Source organism: Pithys albifrons, chromosome 23 (genome assembly GCF_047495875.1).
Source record: "Pithys albifrons albifrons isolate INPA30051 chromosome 23, PitAlb_v1, whole genome shotgun sequence".
NCBI lineage: Eukaryota > Metazoa > Chordata > Aves > Passeriformes > Thamnophilidae > Pithys > Pithys albifrons.
Genome location: NC_092480.1, coordinates 3207405 through 3231599, shown reverse-complemented (window position 1 = coordinate 3231599; position 24195 = coordinate 3207405). Strand labels below are relative to the sequence as shown.

The 24195-nt window shown below is 52.3% G+C and overlaps 3 protein-coding genes across 4 annotated transcripts; all 3 read left to right on the top strand.

Annotated features, from left to right (window-relative positions):
* The first annotated feature begins 8755 nt into the window (after window positions 1-8755).
* On the top strand, window positions 8756-10679 carry NNMT (nicotinamide N-methyltransferase). Of its 2 annotated transcripts, none has more exons than XM_071576196.1 (3): window positions 8756-8938; window positions 9433-9613; window positions 9722-10679. In XM_071576196.1, exons 1-3 carry the CDS (start codon window positions 8779-8781, stop codon window positions 10155-10157), a joined length of 777 nt encoding a protein of 258 aa, XP_071432297.1. In that variant the 5' UTR covers window positions 8756-8778; the 3' UTR covers window positions 10158-10679. The 2 variants fall into 2 exon arrangements, with proteins under 2 accessions (XP_071432297.1, XP_071432296.1); XM_071576195.1 differs by having other exon boundaries at window positions 9406-9613; window positions 9722-10677.
* A 2260-nt stretch (window positions 10680-12939) lies between these two features.
* Window positions 12940-15367, top strand: RBM7 (RNA binding motif protein 7). Its single transcript, XM_071576190.1, has 5 exons — window positions 12940-13103; window positions 13312-13474; window positions 14002-14104; window positions 14281-14347; window positions 14836-15367. Exons 1-5 carry the CDS (start codon window positions 13008-13010, stop codon window positions 15232-15234), a joined length of 828 nt encoding a protein of 275 aa, XP_071432291.1. The 5' UTR covers window positions 12940-13007; the 3' UTR covers window positions 15235-15367.
* A 766-nt stretch (window positions 15368-16133) lies between these two features.
* REXO2 (RNA exonuclease 2) lies at window positions 16134-21124 on the top strand. Its single transcript, XM_071576120.1, has 7 exons — window positions 16134-16267; window positions 16379-16462; window positions 16702-16779; window positions 18796-18907; window positions 19450-19558; window positions 19782-19835; window positions 20704-21124. Exons 1-7 carry the CDS (start codon window positions 16136-16138, stop codon window positions 20831-20833), a joined length of 699 nt encoding a protein of 232 aa, XP_071432221.1. The 5' UTR covers window positions 16134-16135; the 3' UTR covers window positions 20834-21124.
* Window positions 21125-24195: the final 3071 nt, after the last annotated feature.

Genomic DNA, 24195 nt, shown 5'->3' with positions numbered 1-24195 from the left:
CCCGAGTGCCTGTGACCTGAAATGCTGTGCCTCTGTCTTGTAATCCTAATCCTGCTGAAAACAGGAACCAAGTGCAGTGTACCCTGTGTAACGCTCACAGCCTGGACTGTGACAGGTCCTGATCTCCTCCAAAGAGCACTAAACTGACTACAACTGGGATTTCCCCCTTTTCAGGATCAGAATGTCTAACTTCATGTGCCATCATTGGGCTCTCAATTAGCTGTTTCTACAGTGCAGCTTCACCCCCTACACACAGAGAGACATATATATACACCCACTCTTCTGCAACAGGAATCGATGCCGTGTTCACTCCGGATGCCTCAGTGCAATGCCCAGTGCTGCTTCTGCAGGAATGAAGTTTGCATGGTAATAAAAGACAGTCCTGGATAATTTATCCTGCCCCCAATAGCTGCAGATATCAGAGAGCCAGTCTCATCAGAAGAAATAAAAATCAAGAGGCATAAACACGGCACGATTAGATGGAGGTGGGTCCTTCCTGCCAGTGCTCCAACACCGTCCGTGCTCGGAGGGAACGGGGGAAGGAGATGAGTGAGCACACTGCCTGCTGCAAATATTGACAGAACCATTATGGGCATGTATAAAACTCCCATTTGCGTGATGCGAGCGGGATATTCTTTGAATACTTCTGTCTCGAGGAATTCTTTATTTTGCCATAGAAGAAAAATGTTTTCATATTCTCTCCTGCCGTGCAGACCTGCAGCCCAGTGAGCCCTTTTGCCCTTGAGAGCCATAACATTATTTGTTAACATTTTTATGATGCCAAATGGTCTGTGCTAGAACGGGTGCCATTCTTTAGCTGGGAAACCATATGGCATGCCGAGTAATAAATAAGGTATTGTGATAGTTAATGAACCTAATTGCCAGCAAAGGCTTTAATACAGGGAATGTGCTGCTGAGAATTTAGCACCACATTAGAGATGCAGCAGAGCTCCTCTGACTTCTGAGGCTTAATTTAAGTTCTATATTGCAAACTCCAGAAAATAATTCCAAACCCTCCTGCTGGAAAAGCAACCTGCTGGTAGACTGTGATTATACTGAATTACTAAAATCGCAATCAATTTTATACACTCAGTTAACCCTTGCTGGGGAACTCGACTCTCCAGGAGCTGAGGGGATGCCACTCTGAAGAGATACTGGAGCCAAGTGAGTAGGACCATCATAGTCATCATCATCCTCCTCCTCACCATGACTGGTCCTCTCTCCTGGCATCTCCTTCTTCAGGGAAACACCCCTCCCCAGCCTGTCTGCCTACCAGCCAAGCAGGCTGTGGGCAAAGCAGAGCAGAAAAGCCACAATTATGAATGGCTGCTGCTATTTCTCTCTGTAACCAACCTAATAACTGCTGTTCCATCATCACAGCAACCCAGTGCAGCAGAAAGTGCTGGTGCTTCTGCTGCCTTGTGGCTCCCAGGAAATGTTCCTGTGGGCAGAGTGGTGGAAAAAAACTTAGAAACAAAGTTAAACTCTCTTTGACTCCCTCAGCTCTGGACAGTGGAGAGCTCTTTGGGCCTAATGGAATCCCTGGCAGTGCTGTGGACTGTATATGTAACAATAAGAGCCCCTTCAGCCCAGAATGCCCTTGGATGACTTGTGCCTGCGAAGACACCAAGGTACAACCTGTGCATTCTGGGGTGGAGCCACTGCTTGTGCACGGGGCCTTTTAAAGCTGCCAGCAAGGATGCAGGACACCAAATATTCCACTAGGCTGCACATCTCAATCCACAGCAATACAAGGAGGATATACTGGTGTTGGAAGAGCTAGTTTGGAAGACCTGCAGCTTTCTCAGTTGCAAACACAGATCTACTGTACTGTGTGGAAGGGATATCCCCTGCCATGGGTGACAGCTGTGCTGCAGCGTGCTCACACCTCCTCCATGGACTGCTCCCAAATGCTCACCACTATTGGATACCCTCACTCTGACTCTGCACATCATCCCCTGAAATTGCCTCTTCCCATATGAAAAGCTGCCCCTTTTAAGGACTCATCCCTCCCCAGATCCAGCTGCATGAGGAGACCAGCAGAGTTCTTAGAGAAGAGCAGTGCTGCTCCACCAGCCCCTCTGGAGCAGGGAAAGGAGGATATTGGTTTCTTCCCTGCTCTGATTGTGCTTGGCTGCCCTGCAGTCACGTCCTTGCACTGACAGTGGGCAGCTCGGCCCAGCCAGGCAGCAACATCCCGGCTGGAAGCACCAGCAAGGGAGGCAGGAAGGTTCCCTGGTGGGGCTGTCCCTCTCTGTCCCCTTGTGCCAGCCACAGCTGGGTCCTTGGCTGCCTGCAGACCTCTCTCACCCTGGGCTTTGTGCAGGTGGCACGGGCTCCATGCATGCCACGGGGACACAGGGAGTCAAGGCAGGAGGTTGCCAGGGCCAGTGCACGACGGCAGCATCGAACAGGATGAGCAGCGAGATAAAGAGTGGTGCAGGGTGGATTTAATACTGTACATAAATACACTTTACAATCCAGGGAAGGCTCGGTGCTAAGAGGAAGCCATTGGAATATTTTATCGTGATGCAGATCGAGTGAAAAGACTGTGAATAAATAAAAGGGAAGATAATTATTTGATGGAGTTCTCTTAGGATATGCCACAGCGGGGAATACTTACGGAGAATACATATTACTAGAGAGACTCAGCTATTCAAGCATCAAACTAACCTATAAATTGTCAGAGGAGAAAATTGGAGGAGAGGAATGGATGGGGGTTTGGGCACCGCTCTCATCAGTAACGCCGGGTTGCGCTTTCCACCTTCCCCATCGCAATTCCCCCTGCCCGAGGAGTCACAGCCCTGAAAAAGGGAAGGCTGCCTCCAATAAATGTCTTTCAGGAATTACGACCAAGCCACTACAGTACGGAGATGGCGTCGTTTATCTCCCCGCCATCTGCAAGGGCTCGTTGGGCCGGGGTGCAGTCGCCTGCTCCCAGGAAGCCTCGTCTGTCCTGCGCTTCTGCAGGGCAAGGAGGTTCAGCAGCAGTGCCCAAGGTGGCTCCTGAACGATCCAGTCCCTCCAGACATCACACTCACACCTCTAACCACATCCTCCAAGGCTGGAATCCGCCTCATCCCCATTTTGGAAGGAAATGCTACATAGGAAAGGGTTTCTGGCTCTGGATCAGGCAGGTCCATGTCCATGGGGCAGTTCCCAGCACTTTCTCCCTCAAGTTGACAGGGAACTGCTTAGTCCCAAGCTCTCCCATGCTGGGGTTCCTTCCTCGACCTCACTTCTTGCCCACTCCTGATCCAAGGGTCTTCACAAAAGCACTTTTCCAATCCTAAGGAGGCTGTGCACGCTCGCAGCGCTGCTCAGAGCCATCCTCCACATTTCAGGGAACGTGGCAGTGTTTCTCTGAGGTCAGAGTGCTTCCTAGAGGCGAGTTTGAGAGAGACCAGTGCTCCCTGCCTCCCGCTGGCACAGCTCACACCAGCCCCACTGCCCTCCCACGCAGTACCAGGTCACAGCAACCAGGTCACAATCCCTCAGGAATTCTGTGGGTAATGACAATTTGTTATAGGGCTTGTTCAATATGCTGCCACTCCCGTGCTTTTCATTTTCCCCACTATTTTTGGCCCTGTTCCCTACCAAAGCACCCCTCACCATACCTTCTCTCCTGCACAGTGCCAAACCTCCTTCCTGGAGGCAGGTGGGACAAAAGCTGATGCTGGGAGGGGGACGAGGAAGACCCCACTCGCTGTCAGGGTCTCCTCCTGTCCCATACTGGGCATCAGGGGCCAGGTCTGCATGGGTGCAAATGGTTTTCCACCCTTTCCTGACGAGTGATGTCATTAGCTCTGAACATCTCTTGTCTCTCTGGGATTGAAGGAAACCTCTGATTCCTTTATGATCTAAGTGATGGCCTGTGGTGTAAAGAGGCAGCCTCGGGTAATTAGCAGAGGGCTCGTTATTTTAAGCGAGACTTGCCACAGCTTCCAAAGACCTGAGCAGGAGCAAAGCCAGTGCTGAGCACAGGCTACCTTTAAGGCTGGCTCAGACAACGCAATCAAAGGCAGCCTGACAGTGGCAAGTCTCCCTCCCTCTGCCTGCCAGAAGGGAATTGCTCAGTCACCTGCACCCAGAATAGGACTTTGTCCCTGTTCCTGTCATTAATTTATTGCCTGTGAATGAATGGGGCCCTGGAGACGCTCAGAGCCCACCTGTTCCCTCGCCCAGCTCTGACATTTGGAGCCTCGGCGGCAGGTACCGGCACCGGCAAATGGTCCCATAAACCATCCGCTAACGTGGTGCTGCCAACCTGTGCCCGCCCTGCTCCCCTCCCTCCTGCAGCTGTGGCGCTCCCGGGGGGATGAGTGGAGCACCTGGCCTGGCTGTGGGGATGGACACAGGCAACCAACACCTTTTTAAACAGATCTTACTTTTACCTGGAAAAGAATCTTTGATGCAGTGATGGGATGCTCAAAGGGGTGGCACAAGGTGACGGGGCATGGCACACGCAGCCCCCACCCTGTGTCATCCTTTCCAGAGATTGTGCTCACACCAGTATCACTCCATTTACCCCAAATGCACTGCACCACTGTAATCTCCGCCATCCTGGACTGCAAACAAATTGTCCCTAAATGCTTTTCTGCAAAACACATCGTGTTTTGTTAAAAGGGATGGGAGGAGAGTGGTTTTAAGGCTGCCATCACCGTAATGCAAGGAAATTACCATGTAGCATGCAAAGGTCTGAAAGCTGCACTTAATATCCCACACCTTTCTGAATCCTTTGTGTCAGGACAGTGCTGGAAAAACAGTGGCTGGTTGGGGTCTTCAGCAGGGACTGATTCCCCTGGTGCCTGGTGCCGAGTGTCCCGTCCCCTTCCCAGAGCCCCCAGCAGGACCAAGGGTGTGCAGAACCCCACTCTGCCTCCACCCATCTGGCTCCATTTTTGGACCCCTGAGCCCATGTCAAGCACAGCACATCTCCACAACTTTCCAAAAAACCAGGTGGTACTGTTAAAGAGCCCCTCTTAAAGTTCCCATGGAAATAAAAGCTACGGGGTTTTCGGAGAAAGCGCATCCACACGGGACCTAAACCCACAGGAACCTCACCATTCAACCTCTGTCTGTCAATAGCAAGTGGAGAGCATGGGTATTCCTTGCTAACCATAGGAAAATAAAGAGTTTTGTATGAATAACTTGCAAACAATCCTTAGAAAGGAGGGGAAACTCTCCACCTAAGGCAGCCGTTGCTCCAAGGCTACACCACGGTGGTCCCCGAAGCCACCCCAGCTCACACCGAGCTTTGCAGATCCACTTTCCACGTCTCCCATAGCCAGAGGGATCTGCTGCCGGGGCAGGAATAACCTGGCTGAGCAACCTGCTGCTGCCACGGCATTTCTGCAGAGCTCTGCACTGTTGGGTGGAGAAGAGACAGAAGTTTGGGATGAATCACACCACGATTTCTAGGCAAAGTCCCATTAAAGGAACCACTCCGAGGCACTGCAGCTCCTAGTCAAGTACTGGGAGCTGAAAGCCATATTTATGAGTGAGATATATCCACAGAGGGAGCAATAAACTGCAAAGCAAAGTATGAAGGTTTGCAGCAAACGCTGTAAAGTTTTACACTCCCGAAACCTGGGAATAAAAGATGTACCCATTTAAAGCAGAGTGGATGGGAAAGGGTTTGCACAGAGCTGTAAAACAGCCTTTTAACAGTTAATTGCTAGTTTCTTGTTGCAGCCCAGAGAAATTCAAACCAGGAAAAGAACGCCTTAAATTCCCATCGAAGAGCAGGATCATAGAAAGGAGAGAGGCAGGGAGATGAGTGCAGGGAATGGGAACCTTTTGTTTGGGATTCTCTGCACCACGCGGAGGAAGAGGCGTCTTTTGTTCCTGGCTCCGGCTGCTCCTGCTCCCCTCTGCGGACAGAGCCTCTGGGGAGCCAGACCCGGGGCAGGGGCACAGCAGCATCCCGGGCGTTAATTACATGTCGTTTAACTAAGATCGCACCGACGCCCTTGCGCCAGAGAAGCATCTATCCCAGGGAGATAAGGGAGCAGAGGGAAGGGCACAGCAGAGGGTGGATTCTTCCAACCCTGACAACCTTCAAGCTCAATACTTCTGACCACAGAAACACATGGAAAAAAACTCAAAATGTTTTCTGCAACAACCAGACACCACACTTTGAACCAAACCTCCCAAAAGAATCGGCACCCAGTGCTGCCCCTAAAGGATCCATATCCTGACCATACCATCTCCTCAGCCCAGCATCCTGCTGCAGCTGGACCCACCCTCGGAGGCCTAACAACGCTCATGAGAGCTGTGGAGTTCACCAAAACTCCCTGAACAGCTGTCACACTTGGGAAAATAAGTGTATTTTATCCTTTAGAAGCACAGTTGTCTCCACCTTTATTTTTTCAAATAACCAGTGACTCCAACAAAAGAACCATTTCTCCCTTCCCTAACAAGTATCTGAGATTAGAAATATTTGCTTTTTGTGCTTTCTTTACACGACAGAGGGGAGCAGCTAGACCTCAGTCTAGTAAAACCATATGAAACAGAGACAAAGGTGCTTCAGTCCCACTCTCAGAGCAGTGTCCCCTCCCCAGCACCCTGGCTTACCTGTCTCTGGGGGCAAGAAGGCAGCAGGAGGGCAGGAAGGGTCTCAGGGTGGGCTGCTTTGGGCTGGGGGACTCCAGTGCTGCCACTGCCGAGCGCAGGACTAGCCCTGGGGCTGCTGAGGCTCAGAGCCAGGTGCTGCAGTCAGGATGCAAGCTGACCGCTTCCAAACTGGCTCTGGGACATCAGCAGGAGCTGTGCTGGTGGCAGAAACTACGTAGAGCCTAAACCACCAACACCTTGAGGTGCTCCAAGTACCAAACTGTCCCCTACACCTCCCCCTGCCCTTTATAACCTCTCAGGCACTGCCCTGATGAGGCGACAAGGACAGGTGCTGTTTCTCAGGCTGATGACCCGGTGCTGTTCCATCTGGGAAGGCACCACTCATCCCTCCCCACCCTTCTGCAGGAGCTGCTCTTTTTGTGTGTGTGATTTTCCCTCCCTGCAGTGGCAGATTTTATGCGTTATCCAGGAAAACGGAGTGATGCGTTCCTCGGTGTAAACATTGAGATGCTGTTTCCATCCATCAGAGCAGCACTTAGGTGTAGATGACAATGGAGCTTGCACAGCCCTAATCACACACTTTGATTGAAATAAGAGTACGGGGGGGGGGGGGGGGGGGAATGGAAATCAGATGCCTGGAGCTGAGCTTCCATGGAGCTGGGAAGCTGGAGTGGCAGAGCTGTCCTGGGGGCTGGCCTGAAAGCAGCCTGAAAGATGGAGTGAGTCTATTTACATGGGCTTGAAGTCACAGGACAAGGGGGAACGGCTTCATACGGACAGAGAGTAAGTAGGTTTATATTAGATATTGGGAAGAAATACCTTCCTTTGAGGATGGGGAGCTCCTGGAACAGGTTGTGCAAAGAAGCTGTGGCTGCCCCATCCCTGGAAGTGTCCAAGGCCAGGTTGGACTTTGAGCAACCTGGGCTAGGGGAAGGCGTCCCTGCCTATGGCAGGGGCAGTTGGAATGAGATGATCTTTAAAGCCAAGTCATGTCACTTAGTTAGCAAAACCAGGCTCTAAGGACTGGAATGTAAGCACTGCTGCTAAATGCCCCAGGGTCAGCTTGCCTGGCTGATGGGGCTCCTGTGGGGCTTTAGGGATTGTTGTAGCTCCGTGTCTCAGTGCTGCAGTGGCAAGGAATGCTAGTTCTTGGCCTTGCTGTCAGAAGAAAACCTATTTACCACGTTCATCTCTCAAGCTGACGTCCTCTTTACGCCTCACATCCTCAGCAGAAGGTTTGGCAGCGGCAGGTCTGGCCGCGCACAGGGAGGGGGTTTGTGAAACAAACGCACCTCGGGACCTACAATTGAACTTGTTGGTTTGACGATGATGCGGCGGCTCCTCCACCGTCACTCCTGGTGACGGATCTTTAGAAAAGCAAAGGCCAATTGTATAGATTCGAAGTCGGTAATGAGCCTAAAACTGTGTGATCATTTCGGCTCCTGCTGGGCGAGTGGGAAGAGGACGAGCTGGTGCAGCACAAGAAGCGCGGGGCTCTGCTGCCTCTTCGTGGCCAAGGAGGTGTCACCACCGTGTGCCCCCCGTGCTGCTCGGGATGGTGGCTGCAGGGATGGCTGGCACCCCGTCGGCATGGGACAGGCAGGGTACAGAGCCAGCTCTGGAGCCAAAACCCAGGCACCAAAGCAGCGAAGATTCTGGTGTCTGGCACTCAGAGGTGAAATTGCAATTTTCCAAGGAAAACCCGAAACAATGAAAGCGACAAAATCATAGAAATAGAGCAGAAATTTTGGGAGGTGCTTTTCATGGGTGGTCAGGGACTGATCCTTTCTTTCTGCAGGAGAAACCCCAAGTGTCCTCTGCCAGGACATCTAATGGCCTTAACACCCTGTGTCATGTTCCCCAACACACCAACTTCTTCCATCGGCTCTCAGGAAGCAGCGGAGTGGGACACAGCTCTCCTTTATTGTCATCAGTTTCTGTGAGGCCAGGGATGTGCACTGTAATCCCAGGGACTGCCATAAATTATGGTCAGTCATGCAGGCTGTAGAGCTGGGGGCCTGCTGGGGGAATCTCAGTAGTGAGTTCCAATGGAAAAGGCAAGGCTCAGCAGAAAACTGGAGAGGAAGTCCTCCCGAGGGATGTGACCAGCTGGAACTTGGAGCAAAAGACACACGAGGCCAGCAACGAGATCTATGCAACGTGGAATGGGAGGAGCGAGTAGCAGAGCTGGCTCTCGGCAGCATGGAAGCACCAGCGATCTTCACCGAGGCAGATTTTTACCAGCAGAATTTCAACCCTCAGGCATATTTGGAAGAATATTACAGCATGAGTGACGGCAAGGAATGGGCAAACGTGTTTCTGAGGCAAAACTTGAGGAGCCTGCATAAAATGTTCTCCTTAGGTGAGTACTGCCAAGGCATTTGCAGGGCTGCTGTGGGGCTGCCCACAGCACAACATGTGCCCAAACATGGAGCAAACTCTGTGATACACAGAGACACTCCTGCTTGGTTAAAAATATCCCTCTCTCCCTGCATATGTGTGTCTGTGAGTACAGGGAATTGCAGCTGGAGCTGTGCCACAGTTTCTGGGAACACCATCAAACCCAGCTGGGGCAGTGGGGTGTGGGGTCAGTGTGTCTGCCCCAGGGGCTGGCACTGCCCCTGCCATGGGCTCTGGACCTGCTGCAGGAGTTGCCTCCAGGCTGGGCGGTGGCCAGAAAGCTATGGGGGCTGTGCTGCAGGTCTGTGGCACTTGGGGTCACATTTCTGGGCTAGGGAGAGCACTGCAAGAGGGGCTCTGGGATGTTTCTGCCCTGGGGGAGGCTCCATCCATCCTCACTGGAACTGTTTGCCTCTGACTCTGCACCAGATGAGCTGAGAGGTGGCACCCTGATAGATGTGGGCTGTGGCCCAACCATCTACCAGCTTCTGTCGGCTTGTGAGCGCTTCCAGGAGATCATTGCCTTGGACTACACAGACCAGAACCGCCAGGAGCTGGAGAAGTGGCTGAGGAATGAAGAAGGAGCCTTTGACTGGGTGCCAGTGGTGAAATATGTCTGTGAGCTGGAAGGGGACAGGTTGGTATCCTACCCCCTGCCACCAACCATGCTGGCTGTGCAGCTGCAGGCTCAGATGTTAAATAACCACAGAACCTTCATCGGCTTGTTTGTGCATTTCCTTGCTAGGGAGAAGTGGGCTGAGAAACAGGAGAAAGTGAGGAAGAAGGTGAAGCAGGTTCTGAAGTGTGATGTGACCAAAGCCAACCCCACAGGCCCTGTGTCCCTGCCACCAGCTGACTGCATCGTCTCCACCCTGTGCTTGGAGGGCGCCTGCAAGGACCTGCCCACCTTCTGCAGTGCTCTGAGGAACATCAGGACCCTCGTGAAGCCGGGGGGGCACCTGGTGATGGTGACCGTCCTCGGGGATACCTTCTACGCCTTCAACAAGCAGGTTTTCTCGAGCCTCTGCCTGCAGAAACACGAGGTGGAGGCAGCTGTGGAGGGTGCTGGCTTTGAGGTGAAGCTCAGCGAGGCGCAGCCGTACACGGAGAGCACGGAGTGCATGGACTGCCAGGGTGTGCTCGCTCTGGTGGCACGCCGGCGTCCCTCTGACACCGCGTAGTGTGGGGAGAACAGCGGGGAGTCTGGGTTCAAAAAGCCCTGCTGGTGTAGCCCAGGGGCTCCCAGCTCTTTATCTGGCACCAAATAAACTCCTGAGTGCTCTAACCGTGCCCGTGGGTGGGGATTTGTGTGGCACCAGCTGACGCAGGAAGGATTTTTGATTTTCACATTTTATAGATTTTAGGAACACAGCAGCTGTAGCAAAGTAGATCTAGTGTGTTAATATTTCTAGCAGCTTGAGTGTAAGGTCTTTCTATTGCTACCCCCTGTCCCAGAACAGCGAGCTCAAATTCCTCAGCTGTTCAGTCTTTTTTTCAAGGCAGAAGATTGAAGAATATCAAAGGGAGACATAAACATGGGGCAGAGTGACCCAGAAGTCAGAACACTGGAAGAACTTCAGGGGCCCAAGGAGGACTGATGAAGAGGAGGTCTCATTGAACCCAGACTCAGTTCCTGAGGGGGTGGAACAGGGTGGGACCAGGGTGGGGAAAAAGGTTGAACTGGAAATGTGTAAAGTGATGACTGGATAGATCATATTATAAAAGCCATGGAAATTAGAGCTTGCCCACACGTGTGTCAATGTATTCCTGGGTGAGCCTGGGTGCTCATTTAAGTCACTACCCTCTTATCTCCTACCAAAAATTTGGCTTGGAGTCTTGTTTTACAGATTTTTCAGGCATCAAGCACTCCAGCAGACCAGGCTCGGGGTAACTCCACTGGCTTCTCCCAAATAAATGCCCCAAATAAACCAACCAACCACCAAGAGACTCTTCTAAAGGTGAGAGTGGAATTGGTTGAATTTCTGAGTGCCTGCACATTAAGAGTGAAAACAGGCAGCTAAAGAATGGGGTTCCCCCCTGGCCAAAGCATTGGTGAGACCACACCTTGAGTGTTGTGTTCAGTTCTGGGCCCCTCAGTTCAGGAAAGAGATTGAGGGGCTGGAGTGGGGCCAGAGAAGAGCAACAAGGCTGGAGAAGGGACTGGAGCACAAGGGCTGTGGGGAGAGGCTGAGGGAGCTGGGGGTGTTCAGCCTGGAGAAGAGGAGGCTCAGAGGTGACCTCAGAACTGTCTGGAACTCCCTGAAGGGAAGTTCTGGCCAGGTGGGGGTTGGTCTCTTCTCCCAGGCACTCAGCAATAGGACAAGGGGGCACGATGGGCTCAAGCTCTGCCAGGGGAAATTGAAGTTGGATATCAGAAAGAAATTATTTGCAGAGAGAGTGCTCAGGCATTGGAATGGGCTGCCCAGAGAGGGGGTGGATTCCCCATCCCTGGAGGTATTTAAAGTGAGATTGGCCATGGCACTGAGTGCCATGATCTGGTAAAGGGACAGGAGTTGGACCAAGGGTTGGACTCGATGATCTCGGAGGTCTTTTCCAACCCAATCCATTCTGTGATTCTATGAAATCAGAGAAGTTTCTCGTTTTCAACTCTTTTCCTTTGAGGAGCAAAATGGGCACAAGGTAGTGACCCCCAAAAAAGGCACAACAGAATTCCCAAAGTGTTGCCTGTGAAGCACCTGGAATAGCTCATGTTCACCTGGAGCAGCACATGGAACGAGCCCTGATGGCACAAGTGCCACACGCTCCCAGCTGAGCCCGGGGGGATGCAGGGAGGGAAAAAAGGCACAGCAAAGTAAACGAGGCTCTGGGGAAATTAAGGCAAAGTGGAAGTCCTGGCAAAGCGAGGTAGCAATTCCCTTTCTGAGCGAGTGGCTGTTTGGAATTTAACCAGGCGGGCGTGATTAAACCAAATGGATACAAATCCTGGGTGCGGCAGCGAGTAATGGGGTGGAGAGAATGAGCAGCACCCAATTAACGGGGAAATCAGCACCTAATGAAAAATGAATGCTCAACTGCCCCTCTCCACGTTCCTCCAGATGGAAAACACATCCCGTGTCTCACGGGATTCCCAGGGGATTTCAGTGGCTGGGTCTTGTGGGATTCCCAGGGGATTTTGGTGGCTGGGGAGAGCCCAGCAGGTCCAACACAGGGGCAGGGGAGCTGCTTTCCTCTGGGGAGGTGAAGTCGCTGGGAAGGGCACTCCGATGGGATCCAGTGCCAGGAGCAGCTGGGCTTGGAGGGAGAACGGGGTCAGGAGCCCAGGAAAGGACACCAGGTGTTCCTGGGATCCATGGCTTCCCTGTCTCCAGATCACCCAATCTGGAGGTTTTAACAGGCTGGTTCAGGCACCCCCAGTCTCCCAGCAGTGCAGGGATAACAAACAGGGAATGATGGGGAAGAGCCAGCAGCATCCACGTGGTGTCACTGCCTGGACATGGCGATGGTTCCCTCGTGACAAATGGGGTTTCCTGCTGTTTGCTGGCTAATTACAGGTTATCAGGTAATCCCCGAGGCTGCACGGTGGGCTCTGCACATCCCACATCCCCCTGGGAGCAGTGAGGCTGTCCCACTGGGATTCCGCCCCCGAGGCTGCAGCCCCTTTCCTGTTCCCTTCCCCAATTCCAATTATTTTTCCAGACTCCCTTTCCCAATCCCCTTTCCCAATTCCATTCCCTAGTTCCCTTTCCCTACTCCCTTTCCTAATCCCCTTCTCCAACTCCTTTCCCCAATTCCCTTCCCCAATCCCTTTCTCAATTTCCTTCCCCAGTCCCCTTCCCCAATTACCTTTCCCAATCCCCTTCTCCAATTCCAATCCCCTTCTCCAATTCCAATCCCCTTCTCCAATTCCAATCCCCTTCGCCAATCCCAGTTCCCTTTCCCAATTCCCGCCCCTCCTTCTCCCACCGGAAACGGCCTGGCGCGCACGCGCCGTCGCCCCGGTGACGTCACGGTGTGTTTTGGGGGGGCAGCGGCCGCTGGCGGGAGCGCGCGCACGGCCCCGGGGCGCGGCCATGGGGGCGGCGGCGGCCGAGGCCAACCGGACGCTGTTCGTGGGGAACCTGGACCCCAAAGTCACCGAGGAGCTCATCTTCGAGCTCTTCCACCAGGTACCGCGCTGGGAGCGCGGGGCAAGGCGCGGCGGGGGAACGGGCAGGCCGCGGCCGCCATGGCGGGCGGGGCGGGGCTACGGCGGCCGCGGCGGGACACGGGGCGGCGGGGCGCGCGCGCCCGTACCCACCACCCACCCACCCACCCACCCATCCATCCATCCGTCCACTCCCGTGGTTGTTTAACTCCCTCCATCCCCTGTGCCAGGCTGGTCCCGTGATCACCGTGAAGATCCCGAAGGACCGGGACGGACGGCCCAAGCAGTTCGCCTTCGTCAATTTCAAGCACGAGGAATCGGTGCCCTACGGGCTGCAGCTGCTCAACGGGATCAAGCTGTACGGGCGGCCCATGCGCATCCAGTTCCGAGCAGGTACCGCCGCAGGGACCTCGGATCACCCTCTGCCTGGAGGGAGAGGGAACTCCTGCCAGCTGCCCCCCAGCCTCCCATGGATTTGTGTTTAATTCACTGTATTCCTGTGCCTCTTCCCAAGTAGCCCCTCACCTCACACACTCCTGTCCTGGTGCTTCCAACGGGGACCTTCAGTCCTTCATGGCCAGTGTAACCCCCTTGGCTGAGCCTTTTCCTTGGGTTTTTATTGATATTCCTTTTGTACCCCTGAGATCTGTTCTAAATGACCACACGAGCAGCAAAAGTCACATCAGAAGGTGGTTAATTAAGGCACGTTGGCCACAATATCACTGCTCTCTCCTGGTGGGCATTATGCAAGCTCAGTGCCTTGGTTTGGAGGCTGGGCCCATGTGATTTTGCAGGTCTCTGACAAAACCCCAGAGTGAATAAAGCACATGAAACCTGTTGGGTGTCCTGCATGTTCTCCTCACACCCAAGTTCCTCTCACTGGTGTTTGTGGGTCTCCTGAAATGTTTGTGTTTCCCCAGGGAGCAGTCATGCAGCCCAGGATGTCAGTCTATCCTCCTCCCCGCTCGGAGCCAACAGTGTCATCCCTCCTGGAATGCCACATCCAGGCTCCAACTGCAGCAGGTATGGGAACTTGAAGTTAAGAGCAGCATTGCATGGCTTGCTGGCTCCAGCCTCCCTTCCTGAGGGCACCGTGTTGTTTCTTGCCTGTGGAGGGAACATGGCTGGGATGCAGATGCCCCTTGGACTGCAGTGGTTGTGTGTTTAATGCTGAATCTCCTGATGTGTTTTCCCTGCAGGTATGAGAGGGTTCCCGAGGGTGTGGTCACAGCAGGATTCTCACCCAGCCTGCAGAGACAAGCGATGGTACGTGTGCTGGTCCCTCTCATGGGGTGGAGCTGCCTCTCCTTCTGAGTCCTTGTTCCCTGTCATGATTGTGGGAGGGCATGGGAATATTCCTTTGGAGCCCTGAAAGGACAATCCCAGAAGATCTGAAGCTGATGCACCCAGGGATTCAGCTGGGAGGGCTCTGGGCGGTGGCTGAAGCAGTGAGCAGTGGTTATTCCATAAATTCCTGTTCAGTCCGACTTCCAGTCAACCTCTCCCATTCTCCTGGTATTTACAGTGTGATTTGGAGGCCAGCACAGGGTTTGTGTTTCTCCACCCCTTCAGCACTATGTGGGGCAGTGAGAGCACCAAACCCACCCTCCCAGAATCACAGACTATTCTGAGATGGAAGGGACCCACAAGGATCATCGAGTCCCACTCCACAGAGGGGATTGAACCCATGACCCTGGCATTATTACAACCAAATTTTAACCAACTGAGCTAATCTTTCCCCTCCTCCCTCGCAGATGAACAACATGGTGCGGCAGCAGCCCCAGTTCGGCGGGAAGTACGAGCAGCCCGGCTTCACCCCTCCTGGCTACCCCCACTCCTTCCACAGCCCACTGCCAGGCTTGCCGGTGCCACGGCGCACCGAGGGGCCGACGCCGCGCAAGGGCCGGCTGGGCGCCCACCCCTACCCGCCGGACAGCTGGCACTTCGGCCGCGAGCGCTTCGGCGAGCGCGGCACCGACTACGGCCGCGGCAAGTGGGATGAGTACGGCTTCGACGAGAGGGGCCACGACACCGAGCACCACTACCGGGGCAGCCGGGAGGAGCCCTACGACGACAGGCACCGGGATGGCCGGAGCCACGACTACCGCAGGGACAGCTACAGGGAGGCCAAGTGGCACCCGGCGCGGCACTGATGGACTCGAGGGCAGAGCAAACGCGACTTTTTTCTTACTGAGTACTTGTATAAACCACCCCACCCCCTAAAAACATCCCCCAGTGAAGTCACCTTTTAGTGTTTGTAAAAATAGCAGCAGTGCAGTCCTGCCAAACTCTGGTCTCAGTTTTAAATGTGTTTAACTCACACCTCAGGGCTTTTCATGGGGGGAAAAAAAATGCCATGATGGAGTTTTGGAGAAACTGTGGCTGTTTTGGAGGAGAAGGGGCTGTCTCTGTCAGATAGGCAGTACAGCCTTCTGAGCAGAGTCCGAGGTGGGATGGATCCTGCCTGGTGTCTGCAATATTCCTCATGGCGGTTTTGATACAGAAACAAAATCACAGAATGGTCTGGGTTGGAAGGGATCTTAAAGCTCATCTCATTCCAATATCCCCTGCCACAGGCAAGGACACTTTTCCAGTAGACCAGGTTGTTCCAAGTCCCTTCTAACTTGGCATTGAACACTTGCAGGGATGAGGCATCCACAGCGTCCCTGTGCAACCTATTCCAGTGCCCCACCACCCTCACAGGGAATAACTTCCCAATATCTAATCTAAACCTATTCTCATTCAATGAAAATATCAATACGTGAAATACCAACATGCAAAATATCCCAGTATCAGTATGTGAAGTATTCCAATATCAATATGTGAAATATCCCAACATTGCCTTGGGGAAAGAGCATTAAAAGCCTTTCTGGGGAGGCGAACTCCCTGCTTGGGGCGGGGGGAGCGGAGCTGCTGCACGACGGGGAGGAGCGCGCGGGGGGAGCTCCCGCCACCTCGGGGCCTACATCTCCCAGCAGCCCTCGCGGCGCGCCCACACCCCCGGGGAGCGTGGGCCGCGGCGCGGGGGCCGCCGGGAGCTGTAGTCCTTTGGCAATGCTGGGCGGCGGCCGCGCCGGCCTGGGCCGCCTGCGGAGCTGCGCCGGGCGGCTGTGGCGGGGCCGGCGGCGGGCGGGGGCCATGGCCAGCGGCGACATGGGGCAACGCATGGTCTGGGTGGACCTGGAGGTGCGGGGCGGCGGCGCGGGGCGGCCGGGGGGGCGCGGGGAGGGCCGGGCCGGGCCGGGGGGCGCGGGGCCCCCCCCGGGCGCGCTGACGCGGCCGCTCGCCCCGTGGCAGATGACGGGCCTGGACGTGGAGAAGGACCAGATCCTGGAGATGGCGTGTCTCATCACCGACTGCGACCTCAACGTGCTGGCCGAGGTGAGCGCCGGGCCGCGGCCCCGCGGCACCCCCGCAGCTCCCGGGGGTGCGGGGGCAACACCCCGGGCCCCATCCTGATGTTCCTCACCGGGACCTGCATCAGCTGTGCTTTGTGTGTCAAGGCTGAAACCGCACCGTGCTCTGCTTGTGCTTTTACTTTTACTTACAAACTCAACTTCTACTTATAAACTTTTTTTTTCCTTTTACCCCCCATTACTTCTGTGTTTTCCTCTCCCCAGGGCCCGAACCTGATTATCAACCAGCCCGACGAGCTGCTGGAGGGCATGTCCGAGTGGTGCAAGGAGCATCACGGGAAGGTAAAACCCTTCTCTGCCTTCGCCACGATGAGAATGACGTCTAATTCAGAGCGATCGCAGCAGGGACAACTCCTGTGCTGAGCAGTTTGCAGTCAGAGAGGAGGAAGGATGGGAGAGCATCATCCTTATTTCACCGCCCCTGGAGGTTTTTAAGATGAGACTGGATGTGGCACTCAGTGCTGTGATCTAGTAATCACAGTGGTGTTGAATCAAGGATTGGACTTAGGATCTTGGAGATCTCTTCCAACCTAGTAGACTCAATGATTCTATGATGTTTTGTAGTGAGGAGCCCATGCAAAATGTTTTGCCTAAGGTCTCACAAGTGATCTGTGACACAGAGCGAAATGCACACAGGAATCTTTAGCCTTCAGCTCCCAGCTTGCCTGGAGCAGCTTGTGCTTTGCAGCCTGGTTTTTAATAAGCTGGAATAGTGCTGGAAGCTACTTCCTTGAGAGCAGGAAGCATCAGCACCGCCCAGCAGCTGATGAGGCTCCCCTGGGAGGGCTGGAGCAGGCAGGGGGAGCCTGGAATGGGATGTGATAGTCAGGGTTGTGCTGCTGGCTCCTGTCTCCCAAGGTGTGGGCTCAGCCTCCTCCTCCCAGTGTGAGGTTGGGAATTGGGGTTTGGCTCCCCAGTCCTCTCGTGGAGCTGATGCCATGTCCTGCCTCTGCAGGAGCCCCGGTGTAGGCTGGGTTGGTGGGTTCCTCTGGCAGTTCCTCCTGGTGAATCCTCTTCTGCCTTGCATAAAATAATTCAAAGACTAATTCCAGCAGAGAAAGGGAAGGTGAGGCTTGTAGGCCCAAGTAAGAACAGGTGCAGGATCACTGCAGAACAGTCCAGAGCCAATGAAATGCAGATTTCTCCCTGCAGATTTTGGTAGATGTGGGATTAAACAGGCCTGTAAACACCGGGCTGTTATTTTTTCATAACAACTTTGTACGTTCTTTCATTGAAAGCTTCACTTCTGCAGCAAGAGATTATTTTTAGTCTTTGGGCCACCAAAGAAAGGTTCCTCCTTGCCAGCAGCAAGAGAGCAAATGGATTTTCCAATCCCTGATGATGAATTGAAATTCAAGTTAGTTTTCAATTAAGGGCTGAAGTTTTAAGACACCCATAGCCCCCCCCTTCTTTCCCCTTGGCATCTTGATCTCTGTGGGAAGGATTAGCAGGAGTTTGGAAAATGAATATTAATTTGCTGTGATGGGTGCTTTTCCCTGCTCCAGTCGAGGATTCCAGATCAGCTTCAGCCTGGGAGTGAATTGGAGATGGTAACACGCGTCCTCACTGCTCCTGAGGAGCTACTTATTTTTAATTGACTAAGAGAAGAGAAGCAATTAGAATATAGATGAAAATGCAGCCACATAATGAATTTTTTAACCACCACTTGGATCTGTCAAGTAGATTTTTGCGGCACAGTCGTGGAAATATATAGTGTAGCCAGATGGAAATAAATCACTGAGAACACTTGGAGAGGATTTGACATTTAAGTATTGAAAAAAAAAGAAGAAAGGAATTTTTCTGATTTATAGGATTCTTGATAAACACTTAAGGCAGCATCCTGGTTATTTGTGTTCACTGATAGCTGCTGCTCTCTGCTGGGGAGGGAAGTGCCTCTCCTGGAACAGGGATGTAAAGGGATGTAAAACTCCTGGGTCACAGACATACAGGTGGATAAATGAGGCCTCATGTCTTGGTAATTGAGAAGAGCCCCGAAAAAGTGCAGCAAAGAAATCAAGAAAAAAGGGAAAGAAAAAGCCCCAATCCCCACAGGAAGGTCAGTGCTGCCAGGACTATTTACCTGCGTTGGGTTTACTTGCCAAGCAGGAGGTCTCTGGGGAGAGTGAAGGCTGGGGGTGTCCCAGAGAACTGAACACAGTTCAGGAAGTACCTGGGGAACAAACTGCGCTTCAAGGGTTGACCTTTTCCTGTAGAGTTAAACATTTACCTGAGAACTGGAGCATTCCTGACAGTCTGTGTCAGGGTGTTTCTGATTTATGACTTGGCTCTTTTTTGCAGTCTGGCCTTACTAAGGCTGTGAAGGAGAGTAAAATCTCGTTGCAGCAAGCAGAGTACGAGTTCCTGTCCTTCGTGCGGCAGCAGACACCACCGGGGCTCTGTCCTCTTGCAGGTGAAGCATCTTCTTTCCTAACAACAACAGCATCACCTCTCCTGCACTCCCAGCTGGATGCAGACACCTTTTGATGCACATGGCAGGAATGTGTTTGTCTTCTATGCCACGCCTTTTCCTCACTGGGTGTCCAACCAAAGGCCAAATATGGGTCTTCCAGGTGTTCTGCTACCTGCAGCTGTGTGCAGAATGTTCCCGTACAGTCTGGGGATGGGTGCTGAGTGAAATTAATACCAATGGCTACTCTCACTTGGCAGAAAACCCAATGTTTTTGTGATTCTTTGATATTTATCTGTGTGACAGAAATTGTGGGTGTAGTAACTGAGGAATTACTAGAGGTATTAGTATTTAAACCTCGTGTGATCCTACAATGAAAATCTGACAAACCTTTACAATCATATTTACTAGAAAATGGGATAAACGAGCTGCTTGTGAATGGCTTTTCCTCCCCTGTGATCTCTCCCAGCTTGCTCATCCTGCTGCTCGTTGCCATGTTGCTCTGTAGCGTCTTTGAAGAAACATCTTGTTTTGTGTCTTTGTAGGTAACTCTGTTCATGCAGATAAGAAATTCCTTGACAAATACATGCCGCAGTTCATGAGGCACCTTCATTACAGGATCGTGGATGTGAGCACTGTCAAGGAACTTTGCAGGTAAATGTTCCCCCAATTAAGTGGTTTGAAAGATAACCCCAGGGTTGCCTGTTAGTGGTGTTGGGACTCTGCAGTTTGTAGCAGGGAAACGTGCAGGGTTATGGCTTCTCTGGGTGTCAGTGGAACCAAAATTCTTTTATCAAGGGTAACAAACCTGCAGCAGCCACCAGACATGGTTTTGAATCCCAGTTTCCTTTTTAAGTGGCAATTTCTCCACTTGCAGGCGCTGGTATCCAGAGGAATACGAGTTTGCACCAAAGAAGGCGGCTTCTCACAGGTGAGCTTTCTGCTGCTGTCTGACAGAGCAGGGCTCTGGAACCAGGGCAGGAACCTGGCTTTTCCTGAGCAGGATATGGGGCTCCCTATGAATTCCAGCGTCCTGAGTCTGATGCGGGTGGAGGTTCTATGCTTCTGCTCACTGTCAGATGTCTGTAGCCTCCTGTCTGAAGTCTGGACGGTACAGGGAAAGGGTTTCTTAAAATACAGAGAACCAGAAGTTTCTTCATCCTTTCAATCACTTAATGGGGATTTATCTGCCCTTGTTTGGGGCAGAATTGGTCACAGAGACACCAGAATTGGAGAACTGTGAATGAGGAGGTGAGTGTTGCTCCTGCTTTTTTTCCTGAGCTCGGAATGTGTCAGAAGAGCAGTGGGAAGCAGCCAGGGAATCTCTGTGGCTTGGCTCTGATGTGGCCATGCTGGGCAGGGAGGAGGGTCTGGTAGAACAGAGAAGGAGAAGGCTGTCACAGAGGTCCCAACTGATGTCATGGTTGGTGTGTTTCTGTGTGGAGCTGACCCCTGAGCACCTGGCCTGGAGCAGGGAGCTGATCTCCAGAGCCCCTGACTCTTCCCTGTGATTGAATTGCTTTTAACAGCCAATGCTGCAGGTCCTGTTGGCTTCCAGGAGCTCCATGTCCCATGGTGACATAAACTAATAAGCCACGTGTTGCTCCCTGGCACATCAGCACCCTTGGAGTTTTATTGCTTCCCTGAGACAACAAGGGTTATTTTCATTTCTGACAGATGCACCATCCATGTACATCCCTTTGGTTTCCTGCACCCTGGAAGTTTTCAGTGGTGCTGCGATCCAGGTGTAGCTGGAGATACACACAGGCACTTTGAAACCCTCCTTAATTCTCTTTCAGAGCACTTGATGACATCCGGGAAAGCATCAAAGAACTCCAGTTCTACAGAGACCACATCTTCAAGAGGAAAACGGATGAGAAGAAGAGGAAACTGATCGAGAACGGGGAAAGCGACAAAGCTGCCAGCTGATTTCCCTCCTCCCACGCTGCCTGTAGCACACACTAGATTTGTCTCCTGGTTCTTTTCTGTTTGCCAGTCTCTTTGGGAAGCTGCACCCTGGGTTACCTTATTTCTTACCAGCTGTTCAATGCAGATGGAAGCCTGAGTTGCTGCTGCTTTTCAGTTTGAGCGGGGAATCGGCATGCTGGGCCTCAGCAGTGCCTGGGTTCGGATGTTCTAGGTAATACACGCTGTTTGATACTCCTTGCACCTGGTTTGAGGTGCAGTCTTTCACGACACAATAAAACAGGTCTGTTGAAAGATGGTGGTTTTGGACCTTTCTTTGGTGCTTGCCATATAGCCAGGTGAACCAGCTGCTCATGGGTTTGCAGAGGAAGACACTCTGGAAAATTACAGTCATTCCATTGGAATGGTGTGGGTGCCAGTCCTTCATGGGCATTTAACAAGAGGGGTTTGGTCAGCCTGGAGAAGAGGAGACTGAGGGGATTGCTCATTGGGGTCTGCAGCTTCCAAAGAAGGAGTGGTGCTCTCACACACATGGTGGGATTGTTTGAGTGTGTGCAGGGCCAGCAGTTGGACTTGATAATCTTTTTGTGTCTCTTCCAGCTCAGGATATTCCATGATTCTCTGAGTCCTTATCAATAAGGCTGCGTCAGCCTTCACTTTCAAAGTATCTGTCCTGTAACTCCCCCTTTCTCACAAAACACTTGTGGAAGTAGGAACCACAGAAAGCTGCTTCTGTCACCCAAACTGCCCTGTGGTTGAGTTTCCAGAGGAAGCATGACTGCTTTTTTAATGTGAAGTCTGGAGAAAAGGAAATTTAAAGTATAAAAGGAATGTATGTCAGGAGAGGGACCTGAGCTTTTGGCTGCAAGTAGCTCGCTCTATTCAGCAACACTTTCTGGAACATCGGAGTTAAAACGTTCGTAAAACGTTTGTTTAATAACAGAAACTGCGACATAACTCGGTGCTAAACAGCCACATGCAAATCACAGAGTAGGTAACACACAGATCACAGGGACAACTGCCACCTCAGCAATCCAGGGCACAGGAGGTAGGACTGAGAAGATGAGGGGTGTTACCAATTATGAGACAAAACCACACAAGTACCTGAATCCCTTTGTCTCTGCATCCTGACATTTGCTGCCCCAGCAATTAGTGCAGCGGCTCTGAAGGAGAAGGTGCTGCAGAGCTTTACAGGCATGAAGCTCTCTGCTACCAAAAATAGTAACGGGGAAGGGTCTGAAGTGCTGAAAAACACTTCAGAAAAGAGCAGGAAACCCCACAGGACCAAACAGTGTCCCTCGTTCCCCACAGAGCCAGCTGGGAGGCACTTGCCTGTGCTACAGGTACAACCCTGTCCCTGTGATCCATTCAGTGCATCCCTCAGAGTTGGTGTTCTGCCTCTTGCGGCTGCTTCCAACCTCTCCTGGGATGTCCCAGATCAGGACCTGCCAGTCCATAAATTGAAGGGTGTAACTGAGCACAGGGCGTGCAGCTTCCTGGCACGTTTTTATTATGGCCATTAATAATAACAGCCATCCAGGGCTTCTCAATCCTGCTGATCGTTGGAGCACCTGCTCTGCCAACTCTGGGAACGATTGTTATTGCAGAGAGGCTGTTAAAATGGTTAATGGGGCAAATAAATGAGTCTGTGAAATGTCTCTCTCCTTTGTCACTGGGTCCCAGGTAGGTCGGCAATTCCTGTGAGGTTTGTTTCCCATATGCCAGTACCCATGGACAGGGCTGAGGGACACCCCTGGGTGGGATTATCTGCCACAGCCAGCACCTGCAGAGATGCCTGGGATGCATCCCCACGGTGCTGCCGGCCCCCCACCCACCAGGACGCTGGGATGGTGCTGTATTAGAGCTGAGGACACGCACTTCACCCTTGTCCCAGCAGCTGCCCAGACCCACATCACACCCACATCCCACCAGAATCTGCTTTGTCTGTCATTTCCATGTTGTTAGTTTTCTATCCTTCCTTTGACTTCTTTCTGTGGCCTACTTCTCCTGCTTTTCATATTTTATTCCTTTTTAAGAGGCTTTTGTTTTTCTTGAAACGTTTTTTAAGAAAAATATGCCACATGTGTTTATACATTTTTAAATATTGTTTATTCTTTCTTCTGAAGTAACGGTGCTGTATGGAGGATTTTTATCTCATTTCCCTGTGTTATGCAATAGCATTCCTGGTTTTCTGTGCTGGCACCGTTTGAAGTTCCGATTTAGTACAAATTTGTCACGCGCTTGGCAGAGCAGAGATAAACCCCACGAAAGCGGGTGTTATTTTGGGCTGGAAACAAAGCTCCCTCCTGCAGCAGGGGCTGGGGAGGGGGAACAGACATGGACCCCCCAGATTTGCACCATTCCCTTCTCCAGAAGCACTTGCACCAGTTGTTGTTTCTGTGTGTGATGCTCTGAAAGCTCCATCAGCATTGCACTCATAATCACAGAGGTTCCAGATACAGGGATGTAAATAACTGTGTGCTTTAGAATGTGGTAGCTAATAAAACTTCCTCAAAGGCAAATATAAAGCGTGCCTGGGGTTTTCAATGGAATTTCATAAATTATCTTGGCCCCTGCAATTATTTATTTGAAATGGGAATTTGTGGAGAGGTCTCAGGTCCTCTAATTCCACATTAATAATGTGCCCACGGGTTACAGAGCAACTTAAAATCCACATCACTTATTCCAGCTGGGTGTTGGAGCCATCCTTGCCCTGAATGTGCAATAGCTCTGGTTGGAAACGCCCACCCTCCACTATTTGCAGTCTCCACTATTTAACCCTCATGGAAATCCCTCCCCCAGGACAGAGAGGCAGATCAAGGTGGTTTAACAGCACATTAAAACCTTTACTGCACAAGGGGTTTGTGTTCCCATTCTCTGTTTGGAACAGGACTCCCACAGCTCCAGCTGCTGCCAGTCTGGAGGCTTTCCCATGCGGAAACTCCTTCCAGACACGAGTCATTTGAGCTTTCCATGACCCATTCCTCCCTCCCTCCCATTTGTTTCTCTGCCCTTCCCTGCACCTCTCAGTCTCTCCATCCATCCACATGGCACTATTTGGGTGCAAAACACAGAAATCAGGAAAAAATCATCACATGCTACACTAAAACTACACTTCTGCCCAGCTTCAGTGAGGTCTGCTGCCATTCCCATTTTCCAGAGAAATCCCTGTGCCCTTCCCCCCCTGCTCCCAGGCACAGCCACTGGCTCCACTGCAACAGTCCAAAAGAGCTCCTGCCCTTCAGCAGCCACGTCACAGACATGACACCAACCTTAGAGGGCAGGTGAAGGAAACAGTGACCCTTCCTCAAACAACATCCTCCCCACTTTGTTCTGGCTGAGCTGGATGCTCAGAGGTGGCAGGG